At 39.9% G+C, this 22,146-nt stretch overlaps 2 protein-coding genes across 4 annotated transcripts in view; both read right to left on the reverse strand.

Moving 5' to 3' along the window:
- The window catches only part of LOC141759653 (vasoactive intestinal polypeptide receptor 2-like), a 32,266-nt gene extending 24,804 nt beyond the window's left edge, over positions 1-7,462 (reverse strand). Inside the window, exons 1-2 of the mRNA XM_074621887.1 lie at positions 7,129-7,462; positions 6,997-7,072 (exon numbers count right to left, since the gene is read on the reverse strand). Coding sequence (XP_074477988.1) covers positions 6,997-7,050 — 54 coding nt within the window. The 5' untranslated portion in view covers positions 7,051-7,072; positions 7,129-7,462. The remainder of the gene's footprint in view (positions 1-6,996; positions 7,073-7,128) is intronic.
- A 2,816-nt stretch (positions 7,463-10,278) lies between these two features.
- LOC141759270 (disco-interacting protein 2 homolog C-like) overlaps positions 10,279-22,146 on the reverse strand; it is a 60,441-nt gene continuing 48,573 nt past the window's right edge. For all 3 annotated transcript variants that reach the window (XM_074621174.1, XM_074621175.1, XM_074621173.1), the window contains 10 exons: positions 21,687-21,817; positions 20,940-21,108; positions 18,396-18,566; positions 17,193-17,254; positions 17,042-17,099; positions 14,797-14,871; positions 14,293-14,467; positions 14,070-14,193; positions 11,765-13,333; positions 10,279-11,700 (listed from right to left, as the gene is read on the reverse strand). In XM_074621174.1, coding sequence (XP_074477275.1) covers positions 13,081-13,333; positions 14,070-14,193; positions 14,293-14,467; positions 14,797-14,871; positions 17,042-17,099; positions 17,193-17,254; positions 18,396-18,566; positions 20,940-21,108; positions 21,687-21,817 — 1,218 coding nt within the window. In that variant the 3' untranslated portion in view covers positions 10,279-11,700; positions 11,765-13,080. The remainder of the gene's footprint in view (positions 11,701-11,764; positions 13,334-14,069; positions 14,194-14,292; positions 14,468-14,796; positions 14,872-17,041; positions 17,100-17,192; positions 17,255-18,395; positions 18,567-20,939; positions 21,109-21,686; positions 21,818-22,146) is intronic.

The raw sequence follows: 22,146 nt of genomic DNA on the forward strand, positions 1-22,146 counted from the left end.
CGTGCTTCAGCTTTCTGGACTAAAGTTCATGTTTCTGTAATCTCTGGAGGTTTTTAGATAAACTGTTCCCTCAAATATGAAATACTCCTGTGTACTCAGTGTACTCAGTGTACTCAGTGTACTCTGTGTACTCTGTGTACTCAGTGTACTCAGTGTACTCAGTGTACTCAGTGTACTCGGTGTACTCGGTGTACTCAGTGTACTCAGTGTACTCTGTGTACTCTGTGTACTCAGTGTACTCAGTGTACTCAGTGTACTCAGTGTACTCTGTGTACTCTGTGTACTCAGTGTACTCAGTGTACTCGGTGTACTCTGTGTACTCTGTGTACTCAGTGTATTCCCTGTGTTACTTCATTTTGACCCCAAAGTTAATATATATATCTACATATTTCAGACAATAAAATAAAGATGTTCTAACTTAAAACCTTAAAACGGGATGATTTTCAGGAAAGTTCTGCGGTTATAAAAGAGCATCTTTTTTGATTTCTAAGCAGATGGACATCAGAGATAAAGATATCCTCAGACAGTGAGAGTCACATTGAATCTAATAGGATGTGTATAATATCTATGCGGTCTGATTTGACGGAGTTATGACTCTGAGAATAGCTCTACAGTTTGATGACAATCACTCAATCGGACGCTAAGGGTTTTAAAAGTAACGTACTTAACTGTAACTTCCTGCAACACAATTGATTTTAGGGAACAACTTTGGCACCTTGAAGACACAAATTACTGATTCTTTGATTTTTAGCCAACTATTTCAATTGTTTACCCGTAACTTTAAACTACTGTAACTATTTAAACAGGATTTTTGTACCGTATTCTTTATTGTTTCTGAACATCTTTAACCCTCCTCTTGTCCTCGGGTCAAATTTGACCCGTTTTCAAACTTCATTATATCATAAATATGGATTTCTTTAATCTAATTGCCCCAAAATAACACAGATGGATGCCTACTCAAAACAATATTCTGACTAAAAGTTGACACATACCAGTATGTGATAATACATCAACATCATGTTCCTCTCATAACACCTTTAGTCAAAATAATTCACAATATCTGCTTCTTTTATTTACTAAAAAATGAAGTATAATTTAACGGAAATTAGGTTTATTAACCTTAATTTCCCCCCCCAAAAAAGTGTAAAACTTAATAATTAGGAATGAAGTTGGCCAAAAAGGTGCAACACAGAATTTGCTGATAGTTTAAACTGTATGCTTTATAAACAGTCAAACCAGACCGGGTTCATTTTGTCCCGGGAAGACAGAAGTTGCATGGTCGACGGGAAGACAACAGCAGGGTTAATTAATTCATTTGAATGTATTTTATTAATTCTGTTTGTTGGCTTTTTATTAAAACTTTACTACTTCATTTTGAATCATCATTGTCTGTGGGAGAAAGTGAAAAAGCCCTATGTCAAATATTTGTGAATAAGAAGGCCTACTTATGAGCTCAATTAAAGAAAACAACAACAATATGTTGTATGTATTTAATGCTAAAGCACTGGGACTGCATGAAAGATAGAGTTTATAAGAAGTGAAGTGTCTTATTTCACCCATAATGCATTGCCCGACTGGCTATCTAAGTTAGTCCAACAGGTACATTTAGTGTCTACAGCAAGTCTGACTTGAAAGTTCTATTTAAGACAAAGACTAGAGGTCTATTTTTATTCCTCTGCCTGCTACAGCTGACGGAGACGCACTCAAATGAAGGTAAACAAAGGACAGCGTGGACAATCCACACAAAGAGAAATTAATGTGTCAACTTGACTTCATTGAAATACTGAGAGTGTGTGTGTGAGGTCTGTTTACACTGAGATACACCGCCGCTCTCAGCAGTAAGTCAGACCTGTCAGTGTGTTTATAACACACACACACACACACACACACACACACACACACACACACACACACACACAGCTCTCGAGTCATCGTTTGCAGCCGATCAACCTTTCGACTAATCGAGCATCACCTCAAATGTGTTTTATTTTCATTTTTAAAACAGCAGGTATTTTATCAAACAAACAACAAACAGGAGATAGTGCATTCGTTGGGGACTATTTTCAGCGGCGGATTAATCTACATTTGGTGGAAGCATAAAGGAATTAGAGAGGATGAAGCGTATCAAAGGCTTCAAAGGAGGAAATTGATTTTCCCCCTCCGTTAATTCATTTATTTAAGTTCACACTGATATTTGGATGATAAATTTAAATGTTTATTTTCAGGCGAATGTTTCTGTTTTAAATTTAATTTCCTCCCTCAGGCTGCTGAACTTTAATAACCGTCAGAAAAAAGGCTTTCATGACAGAAAGAAATACTTTCCCAGGCTCCAGGATGATAAATACTGACGTACGCTCCAGGATGATAAATACTGACGTACGCTCCAGGTGTTGTGATCGTCACTGGTTTCACGTCTCATTAGAGATCTCTGATGTTTCTTTCCTGTTTCCATTTTCTGCTTCTCAAAACAAAAAAAACAAAAAATAGAAAGTGTCAAAGGTCAGCGGATGAACCGTTTATTTAATCCAGCAAACAACATAATCTCTGTCCTCTAATGAGCTTCAATGCACACAGAAATGCACAGATCTATTATGGATGAAATGTTCTGGATTAAATTAAACAAAAGAATGTGTTCTTTTTCCAGTTTGTAATCCTGAACCTCGTCTGACCTCCGTCCAAAACCACAGATTAGACTCCATTTGTTCAACGTCTAAAATAAAGAGTCAAAACTGAGAGAACCGTGCCCAAAGTGCATCTACAAAAGAAGTTAATATAAATAGATTTATTGTGTTTTATTATTCTATTTGCTATAATCATGCTCTAAGTTTTGAAACTACGGTTCCTATAATGCCTTTGGGGATACAAACAGGAAGGAAATGTTGCATGGAGTGAATTTCTTGTCTGTGGGCTACAACTTGAGCCCGTTTTGGCCTATATTCAATCACATTTATGCAAATTGGCACCATTAAAAGTATACTGAATTAGCTATAGACGGCTCTCACTGGATTACTTTGACTGGGGAGGGTTGCTGCATCAGTGCTGAGCTGAGTGACTCTCTAACATCAGGTTTTCCTCTCCTCTTTAAATGTCTTTAAACACAACAGACGAGCCGGTTGCTCAACACGAGAGAGCAGTTTACTGACGTCACTCTGCAGGATTTCTACACTCAAGTTCAACAGTCTGTCTGCAGAGTCGCCGGCTGCAGCTTCGACTGTCAAGCACTGATTAATAACTTCTTTATTTACTTATTATTTTCTTTCTTTCTTCTTTTCATCATGTATTTTCTTTGTAAATTAATTTCAATGTCATCTTATTACTGTCATTATTTATAGATAACATAATGTTTTGATGATTTTGAGGAATATTAAACTATTACTAAACTACTAATAATCAAAGTATCACAGTTTAGCTTTAATCCTCACAGTTCGGGTCACTATTTTTGTTTGCATATATCAAAATGAGCTAATATATATATATATATATATATATATATATATATATATATACGTATATATATATATATATATATAAAATAATATATACATATAACAAATATATCAATATATACAAATATAACAAATATATTTAATATATCAATATATCAAATAATATATATATATATATAAAATAATATATATATATATAAAATAATATATATATATATATATAAAATTATATATATATATAAAATAATATATATATAAAATTATATATATATATATATAAAATTATATATATATATATATATAAAATAATATATATATGTATAAAATAATATATATATGTATATATATATATAAAATAATATATATATATATATAAAATAATATATATATATATAAAATAATATATATATATATATAAAATAAAATATATATATATATATAAATAAAATTATATATATATAATAATAGTTTCAACAAAATCTCAGACTATATATTGAATGTCCTGTCGTGTTCCTGCAGCCTCACAGAGCAGCAGGACTCTGCTCTCCAGTCAGATCAATACAGCCTAGTAGGAAGTCATTCACCTTTATCATAAGTACATACACGTACATATCTTCTGTAACACACACATAGCTAACATACATACTTCTTTAGTGATTGCAAAAGTCTGACGTTGGGAAATTTCTTGTGCAGCAGACAGAAAGTAGCAGACGTTTTATCAAGGGAGCAAAAATGCATTCAAATTAGATTTTTTATAAAGTTTATAATGTTTTTTTTGTTGATGCAAAGCTGCAGGACGATACAGAAGGTGATTTATGACACTTAATACGAAACAGTAACAGCCTGAAGCCTCTTTGTTCTGCTGTAAAATGTTCCCTGAATGCAACATCAAAATCTCTACTGAGCAGCCGACGTACAAAACTTTTTATTTATTTCGAACATGCCAGGCTGACTTTAGGAGGAAAATGTGCACAGAATTAATGGAATAAGACACTTATTCCAACCTTAAAGCTACTTAAGGGGAAATGAAAAGGGTCAATCTGATCGCCTTAAATCAAAATAAGACTGGAAGCTGCAAATCATGAAGTTTTAAAGATTGTTAGTGCTTTTAAAAGTCCATTTATATCTGAAATGTTTGCAGGACTAAAATTCAAGTTACAAAATGCAGTTTTTCTAACTTTATCTGAAACTTTTCTGTTCGGTTTGTAAATATTCATCAAGATTTGGGGTCCAAAAACAGAAAATATAGGATTATATTTGTTGTTATTATTCTTCTTCTCATGGACAGCTGTGAAATCTTAAATGAGTCACTTTTTCTCCTCTGACGTCGCCTCTACAACATCTACACAAGTCAAATTAAAGTTAATCCTCCACTTGAGTTGTCTGCTGTTGCATCCAAACCCACTAAAGGACCCGTCCTGGATTTTAAGCATCTCTAAAAAAAGACAACTTGTATTATAAACTAACTGTAGAGTAACAGCCTGAAGCCTCTTTCTTCTGCTGTAAAACGTTCTCTGAATGCAACATCAAAAACTCTGATGTGCAGCCAAATTAATTAATTAATGGAGATCCCAAAGTTGTCAAACAGCAAACATGCCAGGCTGAAGTACAGGAGAAAATGTGCACAAAATTAACGGAACAATTCCAACCTTAAAGCTACAAAACAAAAAGGGTCAATCTGATCAGCTCAAATGAAAACACGAGACTGGAAACTGCAAGTCATGACGTTTTTAAAGGTTTTTGGTGCTTTCTGAAATGTTTGCAGGACTAGAAGTCAAGACAATATAAGGTTTTATTTGTTGTTATTTTTCTGATACGTACAAAACTTTTCATTTCTAATGGAGATCCCAAAGTTGTCAAATACCACAAAACATGCCAGGCTGACTTTTGGGATGAAATGTGCACAAAATGAATGGAATAAAACACTTATTCAAACCTTAAAGGGACTGTTTCTAACTTTTTACACGTATAAATCTACAGGGTCGCATATGCACGCTCGCGTGTGGCCGGAGTCTCTCCTCCTCTGCCTGTTTGCCTTCAATCACACACCGTGCACGTTCTCGCTGTCTCGCTCCACCTCTAGACGTGAACGCGCGATCACTCCACACTGCAGAAGAGTTAGTTTAGCTCTGAGAATATCTAGTGAATGTACAGTGGACGTTTGTGCAGAAATAACTGCTGCAGCTCCTCCAGACCAACAGAGGTTTCCCGTGTCTTGTGAAGTGACGGGGCTCCGCAGAGAGAAACGTTATCGTCTCAGACTCCGTCTTCCTGCTTCAGCCCCGGAGGCTGAGGCAGGAAAAGCCAACACTAGGATCAGCATTGATTCATGGAGAGACCTTGGTCTGGTCAGCTAACATTACTGCCAAGCAGCTGAAATATAGAGTGATATTGTGCTTTTAGCTGACGTGTGTCTCCTCACTGTGTTGAGCCTTCATGTCTATGTAGAGCGAGCACAAGCGCGAGCCCGACGCTGACTTTCGTTGACTTAACGGCCACAGGTGTCGCTGTTAACAAGCATTTCTGAAAGTTACAAATAGTCCCTTTAAAACTACTTAAGAAAAGAGAAAATATGTTAAGAAGAAAACAAAAAGGGTCGATCTGTTCACCTAAAATCAAAACACGAGACTGGAAGCTGCAAATCACGACGCTTTTTTAAGATTTTGGTGCTTTCTGAAATGTTTGCAGGACTAGAATTCAAGATACAACATGCAGGTTTTCTAACTTTATCTGAAGCTTTACTTTTATGTTTGTAAATATACATCAAGATCTGGGGTCAACAGCTACAGAAGATATTAGTAATATATATTTTATTATTAATATATAGGATTATATTTATGTTTCTTCTCATGGAAAGCTGTGAAAAGTCTGTTTTCATCAGGAGTAAAATCTTAAATGAGTCACCTTTTCAGTGAAGAACTATAAACTAACTGAAGGTGCAAACAGAGTAACAGCCTGCTGTTTGAATCAGACCTGAATATTAAAAATGAACCAGCAGCAGCAGCCAGAAAGTGAATCTGTAATGAATGTTTTCACACAGCTGAACAATAAAGACGTTGAGCTGCAGCTGCAGAATGTAAAGTTCATCGTTGGTGTTTATAACTGAGAGCTGCTGCTGTTCAGCTGATTTACAGTCAAGTCTGTGTTACATTAATGACACTGGGAGTATATAAAATAAATAAATAAAGTAGCATGAGGTCATTATAAACTCATTGTGTGGCTATTTGAGGAATATTGAGGTCGAATTATGATTATTAAGCCAATTAAAAGTGAATATTAAAAGTGAATATTTAGAGTCATAGGAGATACAGAAATAATTTAAAATGCCATAAAGTCTCTAAACTCCAAAATAAATGATATAATTTAGATTTTACAGACATGACACATTGTTTTAACCTATATTTTACAAATAAAAAGTGTTTTGATAAAATCACATTAATCACATTAAGCCTGGTAAGAAGAAGAAGTAGTAGTAGTAGTAGTAGTAAGGTAGTAGTAGTAGTATTAGTATTAGCAGTAGTATTAGTAGTAGTAGTAGTAAGGTACTGACCGTGTGGATGAAGTTGAGCAGGAGCAGAGCGAGCCGGTGTGTAAAGGTCGTCATGGTCACATCTCATCCAGCTCACCTGAACAGAGGCTCACCTGAACAGAGAGAGGCTCACCTGAACAGAGAGAGGCTCACCTGAACAGAGGCTCACCTGAACAGCAGCTCACCTGAACAGAGGCTCACCTGAACAGCAGCTCACCTGAACAGAGGCTCACCTGAACAGCAGCTCACCTGACGGACCTCCTCAGCAGGAACACGTGCTCTGCAGTGAAACGATACCAAACTTTTGACGCGTAAATGTCTCCAGTAGATCAGCTGGTTTGGTTTAAGAGGTGTTATGCAGAGTCAGATCTCTCTGTGCACGAAAACAGGTGAAATGTTTTTCCAGAAAATGCCAACAAACATCCCAAAATAATCCCAGGTCCGGTGTGCAGTGGTCCGGTGAGGTGAGCTGCTGGTCCGGTGTGGTGAGCTGCTGGTCTGGTGAGGTGAGCTGCTGGTCCGGTCCGGTGTGCAGTGATCTGGTGAGGTGAGCTGCTGGTCTGGTGAGGTGAGCTGCTGGTCCGGTGAGGTGAGCTGCTGGTCCGGTGTGGTGAGTTGTGGTGAGTCTGGTCTGGTCCAGTGCTTGGAGCTGCTTGGAGCTGCAGTGAGCTGCTGGTCCTGTTCTCTCTCTGTTCACTGACTAACTCCCGCCCACCTTTTTTTTTTTTTTTCAATCAAAGTCTTTTTATTGGTATCCCGTACACAATCTACTTTCATTTTACTTATTTCATTTTATTTGTCCCTGCTGTTTTTGATCTTTAATTACATATTTATTTTAATTCTTTAATTTTATTTGTCACTGCTTTAATTAATCTTTAATTACATATGTATTTTAATTCTTTTATATTATTTGTCCCTGCTGTTTTTGTGTGTTTTTAGTCTTTAATTACATCTTCTTTTTTTATTATTATTAAATGTTAATTAATTAATTAAAGAAAACCCACTGGACTGTTTTGTCTGTGCTTTTTCTTTCTTATCCAACATCCTCCACCACGCACACTGTACAAAATCCAATCAATTGTATAAACAAATTATACCCCCCATTTTTATATAGCGTCAATTCACATCAGAAGTTATCTCAAGACGCTATACGTTGTATAAGTTGTGTATTATATGTAATATGGGGTCCGCTGTTTAAAACCTCAATTTCAGTGGTATCTATTTTTTTTATGTAGATTAAGAAAGGTCTCCATATAGAATAACATTTCTGAGCACTCCCTCTTGTAGTATAACGAATCTTCTCCAATACCAAATGATGTATGAGATCTTTGATCCACATCCTAAAGGTTGGAGGGTAGTGTTTTAATATGAGACAACAACAGTGACAACAGCGACACCATGTGGCTGAAACTACAACTGCTACTACTACTACTAGATGATCATGTGGTCTCCAAACTGTGGTCCGCACGCCCTCAGAGGGTCCTCCTGTTGGGCTCCAGTGTGTCTAATAATGTGTGTCTGTATATATGCATGTGTGCAGGAGGGTGACCAGGTGTCCCTTATTGTCCCACGTCCCACATACTGAGATGATGTCCCATTTTCATTGGCTCTAGTTCTCAAAAGTCAAACCATCATCATAAAGTGGGCTTGTCTGTAAAGGGGAGACTCGTGGGTACCCAGAGAACCCATTTACATTCACACATCTGGAGGTCAGAGGTCAAGGGACCTCTTTGAAAATGGACATGTCAGTTTTTCCTCGCCAACATTTAGAGTAAGTTTGGAGCGTTATTTATCCTGAAAGACATTAAAGTCTCAGCGGCTCTCAGGAGGTTTAAACAGTTGTATTGTGTTTCTTTCTATTTATCCAGATGTTGCTTTTCTCTAAATATTGTTTGCATGTGTAAACTTTTCTGTTTATAGATATTTAAAAATAGTGAGCACGAAGACCAATAAAACCAGCGTGACTCTGGGAAAGCTGTGAGACGTGGAAACACGAGAGAGGAGAGGAGAACAAACTGTAACTCTGGTCGGAGGGAAAGAAAAAGTTCAATTAAACAAGGACACGTTTGTCCATTAAATGATGCAGATAAAAGTCTTTAATCTTCAACTGTTAAAAAACTCTTATTTTCTTCATGATATTAAAACTTTATTAATAACTTTTATATATTTGGTGTTTTTGTTCACGTTGTTTCCACATTTTTATACATTTATATCTTATCTTCTGTCTTTCTTTCCTCCCTTCTGTGACACATTGCAAATATATTTTAAAATCAGTAAATAAAGTTAGCAACACAATCTCATCCTCCAGGTCCATTTAAGAACTATTCTGGAGCTTTCAAGCGTATCACATGGTTCTCATCAGCTGACTGAGATTGCGTAATTGTCACAGAGCTGTAAATGTTTTTTAAATCTAACATTTATTTAAAAAAAAAAGTCAAACTTGTACTTTTCTAATGTGTATCTCCACTGTTACTTATCTCAAAGCTTAATGTTATAATGTATATAATGTATAATATAATTAATGTGCAGTTGGCCAGAGGAGGAATAATGTTCTGAAATTACATTAAAAAACTAAAACCTGATATTGTAATGTATTGTTTGGTCATAGTTCTGGATGTTTAGATATAAGAACAAGATTAATTCATAAAACATAAAGCAGAGATATATAATAATAATAATAATAATAATAATAATAATAATAATTAGCACTTTGTGGTCCTGAAACTGTGATTTAATATTTCGTTCATTCATATTCTAACTCACTGGTTCCCAACCTGAGGGTCTCGACCCCCACTAGGGGTCGCCAGAGCTTCACGGAGGAGAGATGTTAAGGGGTGTAAGACAACTTATTAAAAAGAAATAACACTTAGATTATTTATCATCATGTAGTGTTTTTAGATTTTAATTGCAAATATATTTTCATTTTATTTTATTTATTTCATTTTATTTGTCCCTGCCATTTTTTTTATCTTTAATTACATATTTATTTACATTTTTTAAATTTTATTTGTCCCTACTGTTTTTGTGTTTTTAGTCTTTAATTACATATCTATTTTTTTTAATTTTATTTATTTAATTTTATTTCTCCCTACTGTTTTTGATCTTTAATTACATATTTATTTATTTTATTTGTCCCTGCTGTTTTTAGTCTTTAATTATATATCTTATTATTTTTTTTTAAACTTGATTTAACTAAAAATGTTAATTAATTAATTAAATAAAACCCACTTGTCTGTTTTTTCTGTCTGTGAAGGAAACAATAAAAATAATAAAAATAAATAATAATAATAATAAAAACTAGTCTGAGTTTTAGCCAATCAAAGCACTTTATTGCACTGTATAGTGTGACGGTGAGCCAATAGCAGGCTCTTATAAAAGTGTCATTTAATCTTTTTATCATGTGTACAAAACAAGTCACACACACTTGTACCGTACAAAATCAACACTATTTACATACAATACACACACACACACACACACACACACACACACACCATGCAGTCTCTCTCCCATCCAGTCCTGAACACACAGACGAGTCCTCCGAGTCTCCGACGGGATTTTCCTTCTTATCCAACATCCTCCACCACGCACACACACACACACACACACATGCACGCACGCACACACACACACATGCACACACACACACACAGGGACTGGAACATGACCGCTACGCTGCTACCAACAAACCCAAACAAGCTGCTAAGCAACTCCTGATATGCATAAAGTTTCTCTTTTCTTCTGATAAAAAGACGATGAAAGTGAAACCAAAGAAGAAGAACGATGAGATGACGTCATCAGATGTAAACAATTATGAATTATTCTTAATAAATAAACGTTTCTATATAACCTGCAGAGTCACTCTCAGGTCACTCCCAGCAGTGCTGATAATTCACAGCCAGGTGTGGATTACTACACCTGGTTAAACTGGTTAAACTGGTTAAACTGCTCCCATAAAGTCCCTTTAAATAACAATAGTCCCTCTTTTATATTCACACAGTGCACTTTGCTTGACGAGATGTTTTCGGGACTGAATCCATCACGTTTACTGCAACTAATTTAGTACGATAACTGAAAGACTGGTTGACTGGAACGATGATGAATGCTGATTATTGTGCTGCTTTAAAAGGTATAATATGTCTGCATTAAAATATGTAAAAACGACGACAGCGGAGCAGTTAAAGCGTAACAATGCCATAAAAGCGACACATCTGGCACAGATGTAGGTTTATATGTTATACAAGCGCAGCAGTTGGAACAGCTTTTGACCCGTTAATCAGGGGAAATACCCGCGCTGACATGCTGCTATACAGTAAATGGCCTTAATACAGATCGATAAGATCAATAAGATCTAGGGCTGTCAAAGTTAACGCCACTAATTCCTTTAACGCCATGGAGCTCCGGAGGTTGTATGAAGGCACTAATCTTGTCGGTTAATAAATCGGTTAACGACGGTCGGCTATCGGTCAAAAACAAAAAATCAAGAATATTAAAATCAGTTTTCTGCAACATCTTTGAATATTTAGCGCCTACTGTATTTAGCGCCCCGATATCTAAATCTTTTCATAACACATAAACCTACATCTGTGCCAGATGTGTTGCTTTTATCGCAAAATGCGTTGAATATTGTTCTGAATATTTCAGCTCAGCTGCACCACCACCAGACCTCTCCTCACAAGCTCCCCGTTGAGTTTGATGGTTGAGAGACTAGAGGAACTAGAGAAACTCAGGTTCATGCTTCGTGGCTCTGCTGACAAATTTGAGAACAATGTGGCGTCCCGTCTTGGACGCCGCCGAATCTAAACTTTAAATCTCCTCCGACAGTCTTTGTCTTTATTTCCGGATACGCCGCATCATGTTGAACTCGTCAGCGCTCTGCATGAGAGGCTCGTTTACAAAGGAAACCTGTTCACAGTTAGCCAACGTTAGCTATCCAGTTCATTCCATCCAGTATATTCATGACACGTTATGACATTCTAATGTCAGCATGACTAGATGGTGCAAATTAAAAGTAGTAACCGTCGCAAATTTGCGTCTATTCTTCTCTTTGCATTGACTTTGTGAGCAAAATGTTCGACTCACGCTTGGTGTGAACGTACAATTTAGACTTTGGATGCTGAAAACAGTTTGTAGTTTTTTGGGATGTTTTCCGTTTAAACAGTTTAAACTTTGAGAGTTTCAAGTAAGATTTTGAAAAGAAATATGACGTGTAGGTCAGGACGTCTCTGCAGCACCACGATATTTCATTTAAAATGCAATTTCTGCGATTTGAAAATTGCAATTTTGATAATATTTTGATTAAATTGTGCAGCTTCAAGTCTCCATAAAGATTCTTATTTGTTCGTCTAAGGATAAAATCTGTTGCGTGAATCACGTTAAAACCATGTCAAATGTCCCTGTCGCACATTAATAAACACATGATGAACACACACACACACACACACATACACACACACACACACACACACACTAACACACACATACAGGGTGCAGGTGGAGAGAGCTGCATATAGGGGCTACTACACCTCATCGTGTTTTAGGTACCTCTCCATATAGATTATTATGTCTATGTACAATATTTATATTTTTACAGTTATCTGGCTGTTCTAATTGAGATAATACCACAAATCTGGGAGTTAGTTCTTTTTGTTTTTTTGATTCGACCAGTAAAACATGATGACGGATAGTTTTTCTCTCTCTACTTTTAAAACCTCTGAAAAACGACAGGAGCTGTTCGCCCCGTACACAGTGTTCCCCCTAAGGCTTTCTACAGTGACGAGCTCCCGGTAACGGTCACGAGATTGAACGGGGTGTAAAAATGATCGGACCACCACTGAGCAATCAATCAGCCAATCAACCAATCAACCAATCAATCAATCAATCAATCAATCAATCAATCAATCAATCAATCAATCAATCAACCGGCACAACACGACTTTAAAGAAAACGGACGACTTAACACCACACCATATGCAGGTTCAAAAATACAGTACATCTTGATTCTGGGAAATAAATGAACAACGACGGCGATATGCACGGCATGCTCGCTCACACACACACTCAGGCGCACTCACACGCATACACGCACACACACACACACTCAGGCTACATGTTGTAGGCCACGTAGATGGGGTCCAGCTGGTCTTGCAAAAAGCCGTCGCGGAGGTGCATGCGCTGTTTCTCGCCGCGGGAGTTGATGGGGATGACGCCGATGTCCGTCACCACGACGACGCCCACGATCAGGTAGTGCTCCTCCAGCACCGCCTTGGTCACCATGGGAACCAGGTCCAGGGCCTCCTGCTCGGAGCCCTCCAGCTCCACCACCACCACCAGCAGGTTGGTCCAGGGGAAGACCGCGCTGCATGAGGAGGACGCACATTTCATTTTATCGGCCATGTACAGTATGTTATCGGCCACTAGGGGGCAGCAGAGCTCCTCAACAAGCTTAATAACACATCTGATGTTTTAGTTGTCCAGCCCAGTCGCCAAGAAAAAATGTTGGCATTGTACGTTTCTGCATTCAGTCAGAGCAGGTGACGTAGGATATCGAGCGACCGTTACGTGGAAAGTGTATAACGATTATAACAAGCGAGAAAGTCCGCTAAACGCGGGTGTGACGGGTCAAACAAACACGAGACTATCACCAAGGAGACCGCTGCTCGACTTTACAGTTGTTACATAAAGTTACGTAAGAAAGTCCGCTAAGGGTGGTTGTCGTTTATTGACATTGTATATTGTTGCACTGCATTGGTGCGCTACATTCTTGCACTACGTTGTTGCACTACATAACGTTGCGCTATGTTACGCTGTGTTACGCTGTGTTGCTGTGTGACATTATTGCGTTACGTTGTTGGGCTACGTTACGTTGCGCTATTATTTAAAAAGAAACCATGATCTTTTTTCTCTCCTTAACCAGGTAGTTGTGTTTCCTAAACCTAAGCAATCGTTTCACAACGTTAACCACGTGACTCTGTGTGTTTCTGCCAGCGCGATACGAGGCTGATATAAAACGTTGACATTCAACGTATCCGTGGTTTGCAACCTCTTTCCCGGCGACTGGGTTGGTCTCTGTGCAGCGTGCAGATCAAACGTACCACTCCATGATGCTCTTGTGGGCACGGATGACGGAGGTCTCGATGTCGATGGGATGGTACCTCATCCCCCTCAGCTCCATGGCCTCCTCCAGAGCTCCCACCACGAACAGAGCATCATGTCTCTCTGTTTGGACAGAAAGAGACACAGAGAGAGAGGCCATGTTGGCGTTGGAGGCAGAGAGAAGAACCTGAGGAAACGTTGGCGTCAGAGAGGAAAACTAACCTCCGTTGGCGTCGGTGAGCTCGGTGCGGCGGAGGAAGCCCAGGTAGCCCGTCCTGGCCCAGGTCGTCTGAGTGTCCCCAAAACTGAGTCTGGAGTTGAAGTGATCGGACTGAAGAACCTCCTCGCCGTAACCGCTGTAGTAACCGCTGCCGTTATGAGCGCTGTGCACCCAGATCTACAGGAACCAACCGAAGAGAGAACTAACACGTTATATTTATATGTTATATAAATTTATATTTCAGGAGAAAACAGTAGCGACATATAGCGCCCAAATATTAGATATAGTGATAAAAAAGAAAAAAAGGACAGAAAGAAAAAGAAAAACTGAAAAAGGGAAAGAAAGAAGAGGAAGAAAGAAGACAGAAAATATAAGAAAAGGCAAAAAAGAAACACAAGAAAAACAGAAAGACAGAGAAAGGAAAGAAAAGAAAGGAAAAAAGGTGACAGAAAAGTGTAGAAAAAGAAATCAGAAGAAAAAGAACTAAATGAAGTTGATGTGTGGACCTCTCCGAGGTGGGAGTCTCCCAGCGGCCCTTTGGTCTCCGGGTTGGCGATGATGATACGAACTCCGGGTAGGATCTGTTATAAATAAATAAATGAATAAAATCAGTTGCCATGTTTACGTCTTCAGAAATAGATCCAGCTGTTTACATGTAACACACCGTTACAGTTCACTGCTTCATCTTCTCACAGTGGACACGACAGATGTGATAACACCTCACACCGCCACCGTTTATCAGATTTAATCTCCCACACACACAACAACAGCTACCCTTCAAGGGTTCAGGGTGGACGGACCGGTAAACAGACTCCTTCCTGTTTCCTCCTCCCACACGCAGTGAGTCAAAATCAGCAGCGGGCCGATCGATGAAACATGACGTCCTCTCTTTGTGTGTCAGTGTGGGGGAAGAAGAGACACCGACGTTTCATCGGGATCCAAGAAAAGATCCATCAGGCTGCGACAAACATTCACTTTCCTCACAGATCAGGACGGTCTTTAAATCAGCCGTCATTTCAGAGAGTTCAATCTGTTAAACAGGAGATTCCACGACCTCTCTGGAACATCAGGTTCAAGCAGCGTTCATTTACTACTATTATGGCCAGATTAGGAAAAGCAAGGAAAGCATTTCTAAAACTTGGGAACATCTGGAAGTCGACACATATAACTAGAAACACCAAGATAAAGTTATACAACAGCTGTGTACTATCTGTCCGTCTTCATGCTGCTGAGTGCTGCAGAATGACTGAAAGAGACATATAGGCAAGCTTTCCAGCTTTCACAACGCCCGCCTCAGAAACATCATGAGGATATTCTGGCCAAAAGGAAGATTACAAACCATGAACTACACAAAACAACAGCTGGTGCTGGGACATGGAAACAATATTGATAAGAAGAAGATGGAGATGGAGATGGCTAGGACATGTATTAAGGAAACCATCTGATGACGTGACAAAAGGGGCATTGCGCAAAAGAGGGAGGCCCAAAACAAGCTGGAGGCGAACCATCGAAGGAGAGATGAAGACGAGAGGATACAGCTGGAACAGCATTGAGAAGAAAGCAAACAACAGAGATGAGAGGAGATCCTTAGTCTTTGCCCGATGTGCCACCCGGCGCAACAAGGACTAAGTAAGTAAGTTGTGAGAACGGGCTGACAATTTGTTAACAAAAACGGTAACATCAACAGAAGGAAAATAAAAAGTTAGCCTCTATTGCTTTCTTCATATTTCTGCAAATGCCAGACTAACATTAACAGGATTGTTTTGGGATCGACCACAACTAACTGATCGTTTTCAGTTATCATTAAATTCAGAATCCGTGTACGTCTGAGTTCTAACTTTGTCAACAGCACACGCGACAAAAAGGATGTTAGTTTGTTACGGATGACGACGGAAACGATCAGAAACAAAATGTACAAGTTGAGATCACATCAGACGCCTCAACACGTGTTGTTGTTAAAATGTTCTCTATAAATAAACTGACTTGACTCCATCTACTGAGTCACACACTGCAGGTTACATCTCCTTCCATCACCATCTGCCAGGATGTGATGAGTGGATGCAATAATGAATAATTATCTCTAGATCAGGAGTTAAGTATGTTGTCATGTAGGGAAAACAAAAGGGAGTTTTCTTGGTATAACTGCTAAATTAACTTTCCCCGCCGCTGCAGTGATGTAGACGTGTCCTTCAGGAGGTGACAGAACAGCGTGACATCACTGCCTTTGGGTGTTTTCAACTCTAAACGATGCATATTTTTACCGACACTTCTGCAGAATGTTTTGTGATCACGTCCTCCTTCAGCCACATGTCGTCCACAGACAGACAGGGAGGAGGCATGTTTCAGGGCTTTGACTCACTGAATGTGGGAGGACGTGCAGTCGAGAGCACAAATAGTCCCAATCTTCTTCTGTCATCCAATTCGCTGACATTTTAGTGCATCTGAACAGTTTCTTTATCAGGAGCCTGAAGTGAGGTTTTTCTTAAAAGTTTTATTTTGATCTCCTTTGGTTGCACATGCAAAGTCAGCAATTATATCTTGCAACAAAACCCTCAGAACTCAAAGGAAAGAAATCAAATTAAATACATGTTTTTTGAGTTTTTGTTATATCTGTATCTTCCCAGTGGTGTTCCTTAAGTATTCAAATCCAAACATTTAAAGTTTGGTCATGTTTCAGCATCAAAATGCTGTTTTCCCTTCAAGACATGACGCTGCTACATAACAGTCTTAATGTCTTAAAGTCCCACTCACCTTGCCGGACTCCATTAACGGCAGACTGTGAGGAGAACCTCTCTCCACCAACCGGACCCTGAAACACACACACATGTGGACATGTCACTATGTTGGACAGTGAAGAGAGGGGGCATTAAGAAAGGAAAGCTGACGGGACAGACTGCGGTACCTGTCGTGACGCAGCGCTCTCATGTCCACGTACACAGTCGTCGGGTCCGGTCCTGAAGTGCCCTGCAGCCAATCACAGCACAGACACCGAGAGCATGTGATCAGAGATGTGATCAGAGATGTGATCAGAGATGTGACCACGATCAATACAAAAGTTCATTGAATAAGAAAGCAATAAGAGATGGGTATTTAAGATAATAAAAGATAAATAAAATACAAGGAAATAAAAATAACAATAAAAATAAATAAATATTATGAAACTACACAAAATAATCAGATTGTATTAAAATAATAACATTTTAATAAAATAAAATAGAATAAAAGAGATAATAATGATCAGCGATAAAATGTTGATTAAATAAAATAGAGTAAAATAAACACTAAAATGATGATGATAAATAAAATAAGTATTAAAAATAAAAACTAGAAAAAAAGAAATAGACGATGAATCAATCGAAATGAAAGGCTGAGTGACTTTATTTTCTATTCCTGAAAATGTTCCAGATATTTCTTGTTTCTTTTCTCTTTGCTTGTACATCCTGCGGATGTGTACAGACTCAATTTGGCAAAATTGGGATTTGAATCAGGAACTATCTGATTAAAGAAAAAGTAAATATGATCACAGATCCGACCATATATTCAGTATTTATTTGACAGCTCTCGGTGCTACGGACACATTTCAGTGAGTACCAAAAACATATTGTGAAATTCTACTCAACCTTAAGAGTATGTAAATCAAATGACTTTATATATCGTTCAAAACGCTGTGAATTAGCACTTTATCTTTGCTCCAAAATGGCACATAGATGATGTAAATTCAAAGTATTTAGTGGTGGTGAGGCGCTAAAATGTGGAGCTACAGATGAAAGCGTTTCACGTCCAGACATTTAAATCAGTTCAGCGTGCAGCAGCAGCAGCGTGCAGCAGCAGCAGCAGCAGCAGCAGCGTGCAGCAGCAGCAGCAGCAGCGTGCAGCAGCGTGCAGCAGCAGCAGCAGCAGCGTGCAGCAGCAGCAGCAGCAGCAGCATGCAGCGTGCAGCAGAGTGCAGCAGCAGCAGCAGCGTGCAGCAGCAGCAGCAGCAGCATGCAGCGTGCAGCAGAGTGCAGCAGCAGCAGCAGCGTGCAGCAGCAGCAGCAGCGTGCAGCGTGCAGCAGAGTGCAGCAGTAGTAGCAGCAGCAGCAGCAGCAGCAGCGTCTGGTTTTACCTGCAGGCAGATGGCCAGGTTGACTCTGCAGCCGAAGGCCGTGCTGACGGATCGCGGGTGAAGGCCGAGGTCTTTGAAGAGCTTAGAGAAGGAGTGTGTTAGCGACATCCTGGGTCTCTCCTCCGCCACCACCACGCAGGCCCGAACCCGGGACAGATCCAGACCCCGAGCCTGGACCAGAGATGGGAAAACACATCTCATCACATAATACAGGACTGAGGGGTTCTTTCTATCTGTTTAAAGGCTTTCATTATGACACTGTGTGGTCAGTATTTTATTTATATTTATAGTGTTGACTGTAATGAGCAATAACTGTCATAGATTTACATATTTTTAATTTCTTTTTCTTTGTTTTTTTTGTAGAAACCGTCATTATCTTTTATATAATCTAGTGCTGTTTATACTGGCTGTAGTTATTAGGAGAGATCTTTGTAAACCCTTTTAGCGTCATACCTCTCATACACAAGCTTTATTACTTTACTTTGTTTACTTTATCAGTGTACAAACACCCTGCAAGAGCTGCAACCAAAACTGTAACTGTAAATGAAATCTCTGTTTAATCTGCTGCTGTTAAAAGTTCTACTGTGTTTCAGTAAATAGTCTGATTCCTCTGTAGCTGTAGAAAACACAATCTGAGCATGAATCATTACAACTTTAACACAAGAAGAAGAAGAAGAAGACGGTGTTACGAGTCCTTTGAGAGGTTTTATCCTCCTTCAAAAAGGACAGTTAGAGGGTTTCTCTTTGGTTTGTTTTTTATAGCTTCATGTCAGTGACGGTCCTCACAGGTATAGGAAGAGAAAGGTGTGTGTGAGTAAAGAACATTTGTACTTTTCTCTCTGCGTTCGGCCTCCAGTCTCCATGGAGACTTAAAGAAAGATAATCACTAAAATGAACTCTGCTGTGACCAATCAGAGGCGTCGCTGAGACATGTCCTCAGGCTTCAGCAGACAGAGACGGACGCAGTCTGAGTTCATTACCGCCGTTAGAGGACTGAAGTCGGTTAGTTAGACGGTGTCACAGTCAGGCGGTTCATCTGACTGTTGATTCTGACTGCGACTGAGGTCCTGACAGGTAACCACACTTCTGCTTTTTTAGGACAGGTCAAAGGTCATCTGTGACAGCAGCTCTGAGATCAGCTGTCAATCCGACAAAGTGGTCAATATAGTGACATCATTTCCTGTGTAATGTTAATAATACACGTGATAATTAGGGATGCACCGATACTGATACCAGATCGGATATCGGAGACAATGGAGCCGATCTATTCATCTCCTATGTTTATATACTATATACATCATATACTGGAATGTAAGTTCTGTTTCTCTACCTCTTTCTCTTTCTTTTAGACGAGTTATGAAGCCGACTACATAACTGTGTTTTTAACTTCAATACACTTGACAACAAATGTCCATTCCTCATCATAAATATTGATACTCGTGGTGATCAGTGTTTTTTTTTAGGGATGCACCGATACCGGTATCGGGTCCCAGGTCCGATACTGTGCTCATGTACTCGTACTCGCAAAATGGCTCCGATACAACGGCACCGATGCCACTTTACGGCAGCGTGACGTTAACCTCTCGTCACCATCTTTCGGGTCCTATCGCGCGCACTCACGCTCTATCTCCCCGACGGTGCGGGCGAGACGGACCGGCGGTGCGCCCAACCCCGCGCGGCCGGGATCCCACTGCACGCCGGCCCTCACTTTCATTGCACCACGGGGTTTTGCTTGCACCCTCTGACTCGCGCGTGCGTTAAGACTCCTTGGTCCGTGTTTCAAGACGGGTCGGGTGGGTTGCAGACATCGCCGCAGACCCCTGGCGCCTTTTACGTGGGCCGAGCCCGACCCTGGGGGCACGACGCGGTTTGGCGCACTGAGGACAGTCCGCCCCGGTGACACTTTGTCCACAGCCCCTCAAGCCACCTTTGCACCGAGGATTTCCAAGCCGACCTAGAGCCGGTCGTGGCGCTCGGCCTCATATGCGAGACTCCCCAGCCTGCCGTGTGGCGCTCACACCCTCCAGCTGGCTGTTAATGAGGGTCTTTTGGCACAGAGAAGTTCTCGTATCGGTACTCGGTATCGGCGAGTACCACTGAGCCCTGTAAACTCTGCCCTGAGTTCCGGGGACATCGGAAAGCCCCAGAACAGGGACTATTTTGACACCAGAAACTACCGTAGAGGAACTAAATATAATTTTTGAAACACAGACAAGACCTCTGAGTTCCTGGTAAAGTTCCTTCGGTTGAAATGTTTCACAACATCACAAGAACTACAAAGATCTGGCAAATTAGACTGATGGCAGATTCAAATATGATGGCCTGGTGTGAGACAAATATGGTGTCATAAGGAAAGCAACACATGAGGAACTGGAACCTTTGGGGTCCCAGGATCCAAAACCTGAACCGGGTTCCTGCAGTCACAGCGGATGTAAATATCTGAGCTCCTAAAAATGTTTTTAAAATGTTTTAAATTCATCAAATAAATGTCACAGACATCACTTGAATCGACACGTAGGTGTGTTGTGTCGGCGTCTTGCTGACCTTGAGCGCCTCGGTCTGCAGGCCGAGTCCTTTGGTGCAGAGCTCCATGACGCTGTAGGAGCAGAAGGTGTCTCGCACCTTCAGCTGGCTGACGGCCAGCAGCCACAGCGCCGGGTTGGACTCCAGCTCCACCGGAGGAATCAGGATGGACTGGTGGCCTGAATACACACTGCAGTAAAACACACACACACACACACACACACACACACACACACACACACACACACACACACACACTTTCTTTTAATGGTCGCATGCAAAATAAAGTGACTATTTATCCATTATGTAACCAGCTGGTCTCGTTGAGATCCAGGAGAGTCGTTCATCACAACAATCAGGTGCGGATGTGAGTTATTCTTGCGTTGAAGTCATCGAGGTGATTCACACTCTGTTTTATTTAGAAGACGTTCAGCAGCAGAAATCTGCTCTCGCCAAGTTCACAATTTATGAGCTGAGGATTTAAAACTAAGCAGACCTGAGATCTGGAGCCAGAGGAGATTTATATATCTTATATATTAAAGGACAACTTACTGACATTAATCAGGATTTGAGTATAACACGTACAAAATCTTCTATATTATAATAATAATAATAAAAGAAATATAATGACAGATGATTGTCAGTGATTCTAAAGAATGAACCGTATGTGGTCTGCTGATCATCCTCTGTGAGTTCATCCTCTTCCACACGGTCATGTGATATTAAAGACTGTAAACTAAAATACATGTTTAGGACGGAGACACCGACCTGCAGAGACACCAGAGGACAAAGCCGAGGCCGCAGTAGGGATCCAGACAGATGGCCACCTCTCTGGACGGGTACAACTCACACTGCAGCTTCACCGAACGACAGAAGGCTCCAACGGCATTATGGGACATCTGGAGAGAGAGAGAGAGAGAGAGGGAAGGGAAGAGAGACACAACGACACACACAGAGACAAACAACGGACAGGGAATTCATTAATTGAGACAACAACATGCTGTAGTTGGATTGAGTGGATGTAGTTTCTGTATCAGGACAAAAAAACGTCTTTAAAAAAATCTCTTTTCCAAAAGTTAAAGCTACTACAAGGAACTTTAAATTTGTGTTGATTTTGCGGTCCCTGTGGACAAAAGTGTTTCCGAGCACCAGAGTCCCTTTAGAAAACGGCTAATTTTACAGCAGCAGGGTCTGACAGTCTGCCACGCTCAGTCCTGGTTCTGGTTCT

The sequence above is a fragment of the Sebastes fasciatus genome, chromosome 21 (assembly GCF_043250625.1).
Source record: "Sebastes fasciatus isolate fSebFas1 chromosome 21, fSebFas1.pri, whole genome shotgun sequence".
Lineage (NCBI taxonomy): Eukaryota > Metazoa > Chordata > Actinopteri > Perciformes > Sebastidae > Sebastes > Sebastes fasciatus.